At 45.0% G+C, this 15,203-nt stretch overlaps 1 protein-coding gene and 1 long non-coding RNA gene across 2 annotated transcripts in view; one reads left to right on the forward strand and one right to left on the reverse strand.

The window, feature by feature from the left end:
• Positions 1-15,203, reverse strand: part of LOC137621237 (uncharacterized) — an 807,497-nt gene that overhangs the window by 594,887 nt on the left and 197,407 nt on the right. The gene's annotated exons all lie outside the window — the stretch shown is intronic.
• Positions 1-15,203, forward strand: part of LOC137620789 (probable rRNA-processing protein EBP2 homolog) — a 55,909-nt gene that overhangs the window by 14,648 nt on the left and 26,058 nt on the right. The window contains exon 2 of the mRNA XM_068351220.1: positions 6,140-6,248. Coding sequence (XP_068207321.1) covers positions 6,156-6,248 — 93 coding nt within the window. The 5' untranslated portion in view covers positions 6,140-6,155. The remainder of the gene's footprint in view (positions 1-6,139; positions 6,249-15,203) is intronic.

The raw sequence follows: 15,203 nt of genomic DNA on the forward strand, positions 1-15,203 counted from the left end.
GAGTAAGGTTCTGCCGCAACAGATCTCTGCTGTTAAGGCTTTACCTCAGCAGACCTTAGTGTCTGCCGACCCCAAGTTGACTCTACTGCAGTCCATGCAGTCACAACTTTCGGTCTTGATGCGTGAGTGTCGGGCTGAGAGTGTTGCGCCTCCGCCTCCGCCTACACTCCCTCCGCCTGCGCTCGCTCCGCCTGATCGCAGTACCACCTGCCAGGCGTACGATGTTGAGCCACGTTCTGAGTTGGCTGTTCCCAGTGGTGCTCAGCCTCCGCCTTCTTTAAGGCAACCTTTACTATGGGATCAGGAGGATTATACCTCTCTTCCTCCGCCTGCGCTCGCTCCGCCTGATCGCAGTACCACCTGCCAGGCGTACGATGTTGAGCCACGTTCTGAGTTGGCTGTTCCCAGTGGTGCTCAGCCTCCGCCTTCTTTAAGGCAACCTTTACAATGGGATCAGGAGGATTATACCTCTCTTCCTCCGCCTCCACTTGCTGCTCCACCAGTGATGCAACACTCGGTTGAGGTACAACAACCTCTCCCGTCCTTGAGTCAGTCTCCTCAGCTCTCGCTGCAGCGAGCTCAACCCTCCACAAGGCAAGCACCACTACACCTTAGCCTTGCGCCTCAGGAGCCTCAGCTTGCGAGACATTTACCTTGTTCTGCGCAGCCTCTACCTCATCGCGCTCCGCTCACACCACAGGAACAGGAACTTGCTACTCCGCTTCCGCCAACCGCTCAGCAAGCGCAACCCTTGGGTTCAGCCACTCATGCCAGGAGTCAGCCTCCTCCACCCATGCGCCTACCTTCTGCTACTTCCTTTGATCAGCCTTTGCAGACTGAGCCTCAGGTGTTCCCTCAACAGAGTCTTGAAGAGGAAACCTCAACTATTGTTGTTCCAGCTCGTTCTGACTCTGCTGTTCAGCATACCTTACCTCCATTTTCAAACCTTATGATAATGGAGGTTATTTGTGTTACTTATAAAAATATATTTGTATTCCTTGCAATATGTTTTTAACAATATCGCAGAATATGGCAAAAAATATGAATCATGAGTTATGAATGTAAGGTAAATATTATGTTGATATTTAAACCCCATGCAAGCATGCATAAAGCACTCTAGCACTGGTCATGGAATTTCTGAGAAATGTTAAACGCCATGCACACGCTCTGCTTACCTTACAGCATGCTCTACATACAGCATGCTCTGCTTACAGCATGCTCTGCATACTACATGCTCTGCATACTACATGCTCTGCATACAGCATGCTCTGCATTCAGCATGCTCTGCATACAACATGCTCTGCATACAGCATGCTCTGCATATAGCATGCTCTGCATACAACATGCTCTGCATACAGCATGCTCTGCATTCAGCATGCTCTGCATACAACATGCTCTACATTCAGCATGCTCTGCATACAGCATACTCTGCATACAACATGCTCTGCATACCTTACCGCATGCTTCTCAGTCACACATCTTTGGTTGTTGCCAACTCACTAGACTGTCAAGCAGTTTCATAACGTTGCCTTCTAGTCTGCTGCTTTTGCACCAGTGAACCCTCACTGAGAGAACTTAGCTTTTCTAGGATATGGTCCCTGTAGATGAGAAAGTTCTTTTCTCCCTCCTTCTGCTATTCCCTTGAGGACTCTGTCATTTGGAGGGAGCCTTTAGCTGCATAGCCTCCTATGGACTTTTATTTAAGCGTAACATGCTTTCAGGGAAGGTAATGGTTCCACTTCAGTCGCTAATCCCGTCTGTTACCACACCTGCTCCCATAGACCTTGAGCTGTGTTGCAAGACATGCAGTCCAAGCTTAGTCCTTGTTAGAGGATTTTTTGTTTACGGAGTCAATGTGTCACGGGGAAGACGTTCAACAACCAACAGAAGTGACTTGTTGTGACGCAGTGCGGCAACCTCAGCAACCCGATAAGGAGTTGTCTGTACGACCCAGACAGTCTAGACAGATTCGGGTTGTCACTGTACTTCCTCGCTTGCCCATGATTGACAGTTCACAGACTGTGCAGCAGTACCATGATCTTGTGTCCGGCTCCGTCAGACGACTGGCTTTTAAGAGCTCCCACAAGTCGTCGCTGTCTGGAGATTTTCAAATGGACTATGGATCTGACCAAGGAACTGGGCCTCCTGGTCAATTTTGAGGAGTCTCAGCTCGTTCCATCCCAGACCATTGTCTCCTTGGGTATGGATCTTCAGAGTCGAGCTTTTCGGACTTTTCCGTCGGCCCCAAGGATCTTCCAAGCCCTAGAATGCATCCAGAGCATGCTGAGAAGGAACCGATGCTCAGTCAGGTAGTGGATGAGTCTAACAGGGACACTTTCATCGCTGGCCCTGTTCATCGTGTTAGGGAGACTCCACCTCCCCCCCCTTCAGTATCATCTAGCTGCTCACTGGATAAAGGACATGACGCTAGAGACGGTCTCAGTTCCTGTTTCCGAAGAGAGGAGGTCTTCTCTCGCGTGGTGTAAGAACAGCTTTCTTCTCAAGGAAGTCTACCTTTGGCTGTTCAGAAACACGACCGCCGTCTCCTCTCGGACGCATCAGACACGGGCTGGGGTGCGACTTTGGACGGACAAGAATGCTCGGGAACATGGAATCAGGAGCAAAGGACACTTCACATCAATTGCAAGGAGTTGTTGGCGGTTATTCTGGCCTTGATAAACTTCAAGTCCCTCCAGCTTAACAAAGTGGTGGAGGTGGACTCTGACAACACCACAGCCCTGGCTTACATCTTCAAGCAGGGAGGGACTCTTTCGTGGAAGTTGTTCTAGATCGCAAGGGACCTACTCATCTGGTCTAAAGATCGAAAGCTAACTGGTAACGAGGTTCATTCAGGGCGGTATGAATGTCATGGCAGATCACCTCAGACGGAAGGGTCAGGTCATCCCCACAGAGTGGACCCTTCTCAAGAATGTTTGCAACAGACTTTGGGCCCTGTGGGGTCAGCCAACCATAGATCTGTTCACTACCTCGATAACCTAGAGACTCCTGTTGTATTGTTCTCCGATTCCAGACCCAGCAGCGGTTCACGTGGATGCTTTTCTGCTGGATTGGTTCCATCTCGACCTGTATGCATTCCCGCCGTTCAAGATTGTCAACAGGGTACTTCAGAAGTTCTCCTCTCACAAAGGGACACGGCTGACGTTGGTTGGCTCCGCTCTGGTCCGCGAGAGAATGGTTCTTAGAGGTACTGCAATGGCTGGTCGACATTCCCAGGACTCTTCCTCTAGGAGTGAACCTTCTAAGTCTACCTCACGTAAAGAAGGTACACCCAATCCTCCACGCTCTTCGTCTGACTGCCTTCAGACTTTCGAAAGACTCTCAAGAGCTAGGGGCTTTTCGAAGGAGGCAGCCAGAACGATTGCCAAAGCAAGGAGTACATCCACTCTCAGAATCTATCAGTCTCAAGGGGAAGTCTTCCGTAGCTGGTACAAGACCAATGCAGTTTCCTCAACCAGTACCACTGTAACCCAGATTGCTGACTTCCTGTTATATCTAGGAAAGTAAGATCCCTTTCAGCTCCTACGATCAAGGGTTACAGAAGTATGTTGGCAGCGGTTTTCCGCCACAGAGGCTTGGATCTTTCCACCAACAAAGATCTACAGGACCTCCCTAGGTCTTTTGAGACCTCAAAGGAACGTCGGTTGTCCACTCCAGGCTGGAATCTAGACGTGGTCCTAAGGTTCCTTATGTCATCAAGATTTGAACCTCTCCAATCAGCCTCTTTTTAGGACCTCACATTAAAAACTCTTTTCCTCGTGTGCTTGACAACAGCTAAAAGAGTAAGTGAGATCCACGCCTTCAGCAGGATCATTGTTTTCACATCTGAAACGGCTACATGTTCCTTGCAGCTCGGTTTTTGCTAAACGAGCTTCCTTCACGTCCTTGGCCTAAGTCGTTCGAGATCCCAAGCCTGTCCAACTTGGTGGGGAATGATCTGAAGAGAGTACTTTGCCCAGTTAGAGCTCTTAGGTACTATCTAAAAAGGTCTTTAACCTTTACAAGGACAATCAGAAGCCTTATAGTGTGCTATCAAGAAACCTTCTTTTCCAAGTTCTAAGAACTCAGTTTCTTACTATTCAGGCTTCTGATTAGAGAAACACATTCTCATCTGAAGGAAGAAGACCTTGCTTTGCTGAAGGTAAGGACACATGAAGTGGGAGCTGTGGCTACTTCAGTGGCCTTCAAACAGAACCATTCTCTGCAGAGTGTTATGGATGCAACCTATTGGAGAAGCAAGTCAGTGTTCGCATCATTCTATCTCAAAGATGTCCAGTCTCTTTACGAGTACTGCTACACCCTGGGACCATTCGTGGCAACGAATGCAGTAGTAGGCGAGGGCTCAGCCACTACATTCCCATAATCCCATAACCTTTTAACCTTTCTCTTGAATACTTTTTATGGGTTGTACGGTCGGCTAAGAAGCCTTCCACATCCTTGTTGATTTGGCGGGTGGTCAATTCTTTCTTGAGAAGCGCCGAGGTTAAAGGTTGTGATGAGGTCCTTTAGTATGGGTTGCAGCCCTGTATACTTTAGCACCTTTGAGTTGATTCAGCCTCCCAAGAGGAACGGTGCGCTCAGTAAGGAAGACGATCTTATTAAAGGCAGAGTAACGGTTCAAGTCGACTTCCTTACCAGGTACTTATTATTTCATTGTTATTGTGGATAACTGATTATATGAAATACGGGATACTTAGCTATCCTTTAGTCTTGTACACTGGTTTTTCACCCACCCCCCTGGGTGTGAATCAGCTACATGATTATCGGGTAAGTTTAATATTGAAAAATGTTATTTTTATTAGTAAAATAAATTTTTGAATATACTTACCCGATAATCATGATTTAATCGACCCTCCCTTCCTCCCCATAGAGAACCAGTGGACCGAGGAATAATTGAGGAGGTGTCAACAAGAAGTACTTGAGTACCTGGCCACAGGTGGCGCTGGTTAGTACACCCCCTTCTAGTATTGTGATAGCTGGCGTATCCCTCCATAGAATTCTGTCGGGCAACGGAGTTGACAGCTACATGATTATCGGGTAAGTATATTCAAAAATTTATTTTACTAATAAAAATAACATTTTTATGTTTGTTATTTTGAATAACTGCTAAAATGAAATACGAAATACTTAGCTCTTAATGTTAACATATATGCTGGTCTCTACCCACCCCCCTGGGTGTGAATCAGCTATATGATCACCGGGTAAGTTTAATATTGAAAAATGTTATTTTCATTAGTAAAATAAATTTTTGAATATACTTACCCGGTGATCATAAATTAAAGGACCCACCCTTCCTCCCCAATAGAGACCCAGTGGGCCGAGGAGAAAATTGGTTCTGTGTTGACATGGAGTACTTGAGTACCTGCTCGACAGATGGCGCTGTTGATGTACACCCCCACCTGTATAGCGATCGCTGGCGTATTTCGTCCTTAGGTTTTTCTGTCGGGCAGCAGAGCTGACAGCTATATGATCACCGGGTAAGTATATTCAAAAATTTATTTTACTAATGAAAATAACATATTCATTGTTATACAAACCTGGAGCTCTTCACACACATTGGTCTCGCAATCACTTACCCGTAGAAGTCGTGCAGAAATTGCAAAAGTGACGGTCAGTCGCGAATGTTGGTGTGATTGGGTTGGCTAGCCTACCCTGCTACTTCCCATGTTAACTAGCGGAGGTTAGTTACTCCGCAAAAGCTTTAACGGCTAGGTTCAGCTCCGCCAAAATGAATGCTCTTACATAAAGAGCTCCAGGTTTCTATAACCTGAAAAAATACAAATTATTTCTAGATATGTCATATTTTCTTCTCTCATTAGGTTATATTCTCTGTTGGAGCATCCTGGTTTTTCAATTAGGGTTGTTGCTAAGCTAGTACAGTATAGTAAATATAATAATTGTAATAATAGTAATACAGTAATATTAGGACGAATACAAATTACTTAAAAAATGTTTGATGTTTAGTTGGACATTCAGATTATGTAATGCAGCACTTTGGTACACCAGTGATGAATACTATAAATGTATTGGTAGTTATGGTAACTAAAGTAATAAATGCAAATTGAATAAGAATTTACAGATATATCAATGTCTGTGTAATAATTAGTTAAATGTTTTTCAGGTGTGTTGAAGCCAAGATGGCTCAGGACAGTGATAGTGAGTATTCTGATATAGAATATACAACTATAGATGAAAAAGAGGCTGCTGAAGCTTCAGACTCAGATCTTGAGGTATGTAGAACTGATACTTTATGATGTATATATTACTTGATGTAGGTGTTAGATAGTGCAGTTGTTGTGGATAATAATATTAAAGCAAAGCACATGTGTTTTTTTTTTATATTTCCCATGGTTATTCAAAATATCTGTTCTTACACATAATACAAACTTTGGAAAAGTAGGTGGTAGAGTTCTAATTGATATTATTAAGGATAAAACAGGGGATGCAATCTTAAAGTGCAGGGTGATTTTAGAAGAGGTAGGGGACCAGATTTTTACAGTTAGGCAGCTATGTGCGAGATATTGACCAAAGGTTAAGGTGCATGTTGCCTTTATGGATCTGGAGAAAGCTTTTGATAGAGTTGATAAGAAAGTGATGTGGAATGTGATGATGATGTATGGAATTGGTGGAAGGTTGTAAGCAGTGAAGAGTTTATATACTTAGGCAGTGAAGTGTGTTAGGATAGGGAATGAAGTGAGTGAGTGGTTTCCAGTGAGAGTGGGACTAAGAGAGGGATGTGTGATGTTGTCATGATTGTTCAATTTGTTTGTTGATGGAGTTGTGAGAGAGGTGAATGCTCGAGTGCTTGGTTGAGGATTGAAACTGATAGATGAGAGTGATCATGAGTGAGAGGTGAATCAGTTCTTGTTTGCAGATGATATGGTATTGGTTGCAGACTCAGAGGAGAGGCCGATTAGTGACAGAGTATGGGAGTGTGTGTGAGAATAGGAAATTGCGAGTTAATGTGGGTAAGCGTAAGGTTATGAGATGCCCGAGAAGGGAGGTTGGTGCTAGGATGAATGTCATGTTGATTGGAGAGTTACTTAGAGGAAGTAGAGAAGTTTTAAGTCCTTGGAGTCTGCTTTCCTTGCAAATGGTGGAGTGGAATCAGATGTATGTCAGGGAGGGAATGGAGGATGTAAAGTGTTAGGGCCAGTGAAAGTAGTGGTAAAGAATAAAGGGTTAGGAATGAATGTAAAGAACTTTGTATGATAAAATTAATGTACCTACTGCGGTGTATGGATCAGAGTTGTGGAGAATGAAAGTGACGGAGAGACAGAATTTGAATGCGTTCGAGATGAAGTGTCTGAGGAGTGTGGCTGGTGTATCTCGATTAGATAGGGTTAGGAACGAAGTGGTGAGGGTGAGAACAGGTGCAAGAAATGAATTAGCAGCTACAGTGGAAATGAATGGGTTGAGGTAGTTTGACCATTTAGAGAGAATGGAAAATGGCCATCTGCTGAAGAAGGTGATGATTGCAAGATTTGATGGGAGAAGGCCAAGGTATGGTTGGATGGATGGAGTGAAGAAAGCTCTAGGTGTTAGGAGGTTAGGTGTGAGAGAGGCAAAAGTGTCTACTAGAATTAGGAATGAATGGGGCGCGATTGTGACACAGTTCTGATAGGCTCTGCTGTTTGCAGAGATAGTAGCAATAGTGGATTCAGCATATGAAGCTTAATTTTTGGTGGATAAGGGGTTTTGAGTGAGCTGTGGCACCCTAGCAGTACCAACCAAACTCGGCTGAATACCTCTTTAGGCTGGGAGGAGCAAAGAGAAGTAAAGTACCCCTTTGTTCTTTCATTTTATGTTGGCTACCCCCAAAATTTTCATGACAATATGAAGATTTTTTAAATATTTAACTTAGCCGGTGAATATATAATAGCTGACGTCTCCGGCGGCTCGATAGAAAAACACAAAAACTCGCGAGCGATCGCTATGAAGGTTGCGGGTGTGCCCATCAGCGCCAACTATCGGCCCGATACCGCATATACATGTAAACAGCTCCAGTTCTTCTCTGTCGGTCTGATCGACAAGTTGATTCCATTACTCGCTGTTAACCTGGAGTTTTTCAACAGTCTTGGTGAAGTACTTCTTTTTGGTTTGAACTTTCGCAGTGCAGGTGTTTTATCTTCAGTTTAAACTCTTGAACTCTTTTTTGGATAGATTTAATTGTTGATGACTTTGGATTGTTTTTGGACTTTCTTTGACTTTTCAAAATGGCTGACCCTTCTCCAATTCCTAAATTTCGTAAATGTAATGCTAGGGATTGTAACAAACGTCTTCCAAAGGCCTCTCTCGACCCACATACTGTGTGTTCTAATTGTCGGGGTAAAACCTGTCAATTAGGAGATCGGTGTGATGAGTGCGTGGTACTTTCGGAATTCGACTGGCTAGAGTTTGATAAGTATTCTCGTAAGCTAGAGAGAGATAGGGTGAGGAGAAGTTCCTCTAGATCGTTAGAATTTTCCTCCTCCCATGCCCCTGAACCTAATCCTTCCCCAGTAGTAGTTGTGCCTGAACCCTCTACTAGCACTCATGAACCATCAATGCGGGATATGTTACGTGCCATTCAAGCTTTGGGCGAGAGAGTTGAATCGTTAGCTACGGACCGTAATCAACTCATGGCGGATGTAAAAGAGTTAAAGTGTCAGAGTGCCACATTAGAAAATCGTGGGGATAAAGTGATTAGTGTGCAAAGTGTTATCAGTGTTAAGACCGAGGGTTCGTCTGTTCGTGCCTGTCGTTCGCCTAGTCCGAGACCTCTTGCAAGCTCCCATGCCCCAGGGAGAAGTAATGTCGTAGGACTTATGGGTTCGAGAGGCTTTAACCAACGAACAGACGTTCCCTCTATGGTTTCGGGCGTGTCTCGTCAAGACTGCCCCTACCATAAGACGAGCAAGGTGGTTTTCTCCTCGTCATCCGAAGGCTTCTCGCGTAAGAAACCGTGGAGCAAGGTTTCGAGACCCTTAAAGCGAAAGTCAGTCCCTTCAGGACAGGTCCAGCATCCTGGTTGTAGCCATTGGGACAGCTCTGACCCTGTGCAGTCATCGGAAGACTGCTCGCCGCCTAAACAGAAGCGTAACACAGGCTCCGAGAGTCTTAGTGTAGGCAATGTTTTGCAGTCACAGACGTTACCCTCGTCTCGAACCGCACCCACTCCCGTTGATCCTAAATGGGTTGTACTGCAAGATATGCAGAATAAGCTTACCTCTCTTATGGAGGACTTTACTGCTGAGCAGGTTCACGATGATCCTCGCCGTTTAGCTGATCGAGATCCTGGCCGTCAGCCGCCCAAACGAGCCTTTGCTCGTCCTGTTGACGTTGACGTTACAAAGTCACGTCAGTCACGTGTCGTAGAGCCTCACTCGATGCAGTCCCGTGTTGACTTTCAGCGGCTTGTGGACGTTCAGCCGCTGCCGCATGCTCGTGTTGACGTTCAGGACGTTCGCCAACCAGCGAAGTTGACTTGTTTTGATGTTGAGCGTCAAGCACCGCAGTCAAGAGTTGTTTTGACTGCTCATTCTAGGCAGTCAAGGCAGTCTCGAGTGGACGTCGAGCGTCCTCCCGCTCCTGTTGTTGTTGCTAGTCAGTCCGTTAAGCAGTTACATGACGTAGCGTCCTGGACTGCTACTGATGCTCCTGTGCGTGTGGACTCTGCTTGTCAAGCATTGCCACCAAGGCAGGTCTCTCCCTTGCTTGAGACTCATCAGTTGTCGGACGGGGTTCCTTCAGATGAGGAAGTTGCTGATCCTCATCCTGATGATAATCCTTCAGATGTAGATGAACCTAAGGCTGTTCAACCTTCGATGGATTTTAAGAAGATCATGATGATTTTCAAGGATCTTTTTCCAGATCATTTTGTTGCGGTTGCTCCTCGTTCGCCTCCGTCTGAGTTTGCTCTAGGCTTAGCTGCTACCAAGCCTGCCTTTACTAAGCTAGTGCTTTCTCGCTCTTCTAAGAGGGCTTTACGTCTTCTAGGCGACTGGTTGGATACCAGGAGGAGTTTGGGGAAGACGGCCTTTGCCTTCCCACCTTCTAAGCTTGCTTCTAGATCGAGCGTCTGGTATGACACGGGAGAAGTTTTCGGCTTGGGAGTCCCTGCCTCTGCCCAGGGTGACTTCTCAAGCCTCGTAGACTCTCCCCGTCGCCTGGCCATGAGACGCTCGAAGATTTGTTGGTCCTCCTCTGACCTTGACCATCTACTTAAAGGTGTATACAGGGCCTTTGAAGTTTTTAACTTTCTTGATTGGTCTTTAGGAGCATTAAGTAGGAAGATCTCGTCTGCCGACCAAGATGTATCCTTACTTATCATGTCCTGTATGGACAAAGCCATCCGCGATGGCTCCAATGAGCTCACCTCCACCTTTATGTCAGGAGTCTTGAAGAAGAGAGAAACCCTTTGCTTTTTCCTTTCAGCAGGAGTTACTCCCTGTCAGAGATCGGAACTGCTCTTTGCTCCCTTATCGGCTGCCTTGTTTCCACAACAGCTGGTTAAGGATATAGCTGCTTCGCTTGTGCAGAAGGACACACATGACCTGATGGCGTCCTCTGCTCGCAAAGGGGCTCCTTCTTCATCCTTTGCTGTGAGACCCAGGATCGAGACTCCTGCGTCTAGATTTATCCCGCCCTTTCGTGGCAGAGCTCCCAGCAGGGGAGGCTCTCGTGCCGAGGGAAAGAGAGGTAAGAAGAGAGGAGCCAAGTCCTCCCGTGGCAGAGTCTGACTGCCCACAGCCTCAGACAGCGGTAGGGGCCAGATTGAACAGCTTCTGGCAGGCCTGGGAGAAGAGGGGTGCAGACCAAGAGTCTGTTCTGTTGCTCAAAGAGGGGGTACAAAATACCGTTTTTACGCAAACCTCCTCTAGTAACAACTCCCATAGACCTCTCTCCCAGGTACCGAGAGGAGTCAAAGAGACAAGCCCTAAATCAAGAAGTGTCTCTGTTGCTAGAGAAGGGAGCGGTGGTGAAAGTCTCGGACCTTCAATCACCGGGGTTTTACAACCGTCTCTTCCTAGTCCCAAAGCATACAGGAGGTTGGAGGCCGGTGCTAGACGTCAGTGCGCTCAACGTTTTTGTTACGAAAACAAAATTTACGATGGAGACCACGAAGTCCGTCTTAGCAGCGGTCAGAGAGGGAGACTGGATGGTCTCTCTCGACCTACGAGATGCGTACTTCGACATTCCTATACACCCGGATTCCCAACCGTTTCTGAGGTTTGTTTACAGGAATGTGGTGTACCAGTTTCGAGCCCTGTGCTTTGGCCTCAGTCGTGCTCCTCTCGTGTTTACGAGGCTCATGAGGAATGTGGCAAAATTCCTTCATCTATCGGGAATCCGAGCCTCCCTGTAATTGGACGACTGGCTTCTCAGAGCATCGTCCAGTCATCGCTGTCTGCAGGATCTACATTGGACGTTGGGTCTGGCCAAGGAGTTGGGACTTTTGGTCAACTTAGAAAAGTCCCAACTGATCCCATCCCAGACTATTCTATATTTGGGGATGGAGATTCGCAGTCCAGTTTTTCGGGCTTTTCCGTCTGCCACCCGAATAGAACAAGCCCTGCTCAAAGTCCAACTAATGCTGAAAAGAGAACATTGTTCAGTCAGGAGTTGGATGAGTCTCGTAGGGACTCTCTCATCCCTGGAGCAGTTTGTCTCGCTAGGGAGACTACACCTTCGGCCTCTCCAGTTCCATTTAGCCTCTCACTGGAACAAGGGCAAGACTTTAGAGACGGTATCAATCCCAGTCTCCGAACCAGTAAAAGCATGCCTGAACTGGTGGGACAGCAATATCAGTCTGAGAGAGGGACTGTCCCCAGCAGTCAAGAACCCAAACCACGTGTTGTTCTCAGACGCGTCGGATTTGGGTTGGGGTGCGACCCTGGACGGTCGGGAATGCTCGGGTCTGTGGACCTCAGTTCAGAAGAGCATGCACATCAACGGCAAGGAGCTATTAGCAGTCCACTTGGCCTTGATGAAATTTGAAAGCATTCTTCGAAACAAAGTGGTAGAGGTCAACTCAGACAACACCACAGCTTTGGCGTACATCTCCAAGCAAGGAAGCACTCACTCCCACACGCTCTACGTGATCACAAGGGACCTTCTCATATAGTCAAAAAATCGAGGCATCTCCCTGTTGACGAGATTCATCCAGGGGGACTTGAACGTCTTGGCAGACTGTCTCAGTCGGAGGGGTCAGGTGATACCCACGGAATGGACCCTCTACAAGGACGTGTGCAAGAGTCTTTGGGCGACTTGGGGTCAACCCACCATAGACCTCTTTGCCACCTCGTTGACCAAAAGGTTACCGATCTATTGCTCACCAGTCCCAGATCCAGAGGCGATCCACATAGACGCGTTTCTACTGGACTGGTCTCACCTGGACTTATATGCATTCCCACCATTCAAGATAGTCAACAAGGTACTGCAGAAGTTCGCCTCTCACGAAGGGACAAGGTTGACGTTGGTTGCTCCCCTCTGGCCCGCGAGAGAGTGGTTCACCGAGGTACTTCAATGGCTGGTAGACATTCCAAGGAGTCTTCCTCTAAGGGTAGATCTCTTACGTCAGCCCCACGTAAAGAATGTTCATCAAAGCCTCCCCGCGCTTCGTCTGACTGCCTTCAGACTATCGAAAGACTCTCAAGAGCTCGAGGCTTTTCGAAGGAGGCAGCCAGTGCAATTGCGAGAGCTAGGAGAGATTCTACCATCAGAGTATACCAGTCGAAGTGGGAAGTCTTTCGAGACTGGTGCAAGTCAGCATCTGTGTCCTCTTCCAGTACCTCTGTAGCCCAAATCGCAGATTTTCTTTTACATCTGAGAAATGTTCGCTCCCTCTCAGCACCCTCTATTAAGGGCTACAGGAGCATATTGGCTTCGGTCTTTAGACATAGAGGCTTAGATCTTTCCAACAATAAAGATCTCCAAGATCTCCTTAAGTCTTTCGAGACCTCTAAGGAACGTCGTATGGCAACTCCTGGATGGAACTTAGACGTGGTCCTAAGGTTCCTGATGTCAGACAGGTTTGAGCCATTACATTCAGCCTCCCTGAAGGATCTCACCCTCAAGACGCTTTTCCTAGTGTGCTTGGCTTCGGCTAAAATGGTCAGTGAAATTCATGCCTTCGGCTTTTCCACATAGAAAGCCACATGTTCACTTCAACTTGGTTTCCTAGCCAAAAATGAACTGCCTTCTCGTCCTTGGCCTAAGTCTTTTGATATACCTTGCCTGTCAGAGATCGTAGGCAACGAACTTGAAAGAGTACTGTGTCCAGTTAGAGCTCTTAAGTTCTACTTAGCTCGTACTAAGTCCTTACGAGGTGGATCTGAGGCCTTATGGTGCTCAGTTAAGAAACCATCATTACCTATGTCAAAGAATGCTTTGTCATATTTTATCAGATTTTTAATCCGAGAGGCTCATTCTCACTTGAATGAAAAAGACCGATGCTTGCTTAAAGTTAAGACGCACGAAGTAAGAGCTATAGCAACTTCCGTGGCCTTTAAGCAAAATAGATCTCTGCGAAGTATTATGGACGCGACCTTTTAGAGAAGCAAGTCCGTATTCGCGTCATTTTACTTAAAAGATGTCCAGACTCTTTATGAGGACTGCTACACACTGGGTCCATTCGTTGCAGCGAGTGCAGTAGTGGGTGAGGGTTCTACTACTACATTCCCTTAATTCCAATATCCTTTTAATCTGTCTCTTGAAATGTTTTTAATCTTGTTTTTGGGTTGTACGGAAGGCTAAGAAGCCTTTCGCATCCTGGTTGATTTGGCGGGTGGTCAAATGTCATTTCTTGAGAGCGCCCAGATTAGGGGTTTGATGAGGTCCTGTTGTATGGGTTGCCGCCCTTGATACTTCAGCTCCTGGGAGTCTTTCAGCATCCTAAGAGGATGGCTGGGCTTCGTGAGGAAGACAGACTAACAAGGCAGAGTAATCGTCTAAGTCAACTTCCTTATCAGGTACTTATATATATTTGGGTTTTGTTATGATATAACTGTCAAAAACTCGAAGCATATACGCTGTAAACTGTATTAATACTGGTCTCTACCCACCACCATGGGTGTGAATCAGCTATTATATATTCACCGGCTAAGTTAAATATTTAAAAATGATATTTTGATTATAAAATAAATTTTTGAATATACTTACCCGGTGAATACAGCGGGATGAGAAGAACTGGAGCTGTTTACATGTATATGCGGTATATGGCCGATAGTTGGCGCTAGTGGGCACACCCGCAACCTTCATAGCGATCGCTCGCGAGTTTTTGTGTTTTTCTGTCGAGCCGCCGGAGACGTCTGCTATTATATATTCACCAGGTAAGTATATTCAAAAATTTATTTTGTAATCAAAATATCATATTTCATGTTTTTCCTTCTACTTTTTCTTTGTCATTTATTTATTTTATATACATTAATTTATAGCATATGCCATATTGTTTTGTACTATACAATATATATAATACATTATAAGGAAATTTATTGTTGCCATAATAATACTGAGTCATACTGTTCCTGTCTGTAACAAGAATTATGGAATAGTGAATTTAACAATAAATAAGGTAGTGGCTAAGCCAAATATTAAATTGTTCATTCTGAAAAGAAAACAACGTTAAAGTGATACCCAACTTTAAATTTGTCCAACTGGTCTGACTCATTAGTGTCTAATCCAATAGATCTTTATGTACTAAGTTTTCAACCAACACCTTATACTGTATCAAGTATTTTGAATAAATACAGTATGGAAATTAAATTTTTTCAATCCTCTAGGTTTTCGGTTAATCTATTCATTGGCATTTTTAAAAATGTCTTTATACCAATTAAATATATGATTATGTATATAAATAGAATAAACATTTTGATCCTTCTTTATGCGAGTTACGAATGTTAACTCAATACTGTAGCTGGATCAAACTACTTTTCTGTATTTATTGATAACAATGTTGATAATGTAATGGTTTACTCTGTTTCTTAGGTACATTGATTTGTTTTTATATTTTACAGTATTTGTTTAGTATTTTTTTGTTTTGAAAGTTTTTTTTTTTTTTACATATTCATATTTAATATTTATATGAAGATAGGTTCTTAAATACACTACATTATGATAATGTTTAAAGACTTAGAAGATTCTTATATATATTATGATAATATTTAAAGACTTATTTTTACAATTTTGTTTCTTATTTCTGTTGT

This window comes from Palaemon carinicauda, chromosome 27, assembly GCF_036898095.1.
Source record: "Palaemon carinicauda isolate YSFRI2023 chromosome 27, ASM3689809v2, whole genome shotgun sequence".
Lineage (NCBI taxonomy): Eukaryota > Metazoa > Arthropoda > Malacostraca > Decapoda > Palaemonidae > Palaemon > Palaemon carinicauda.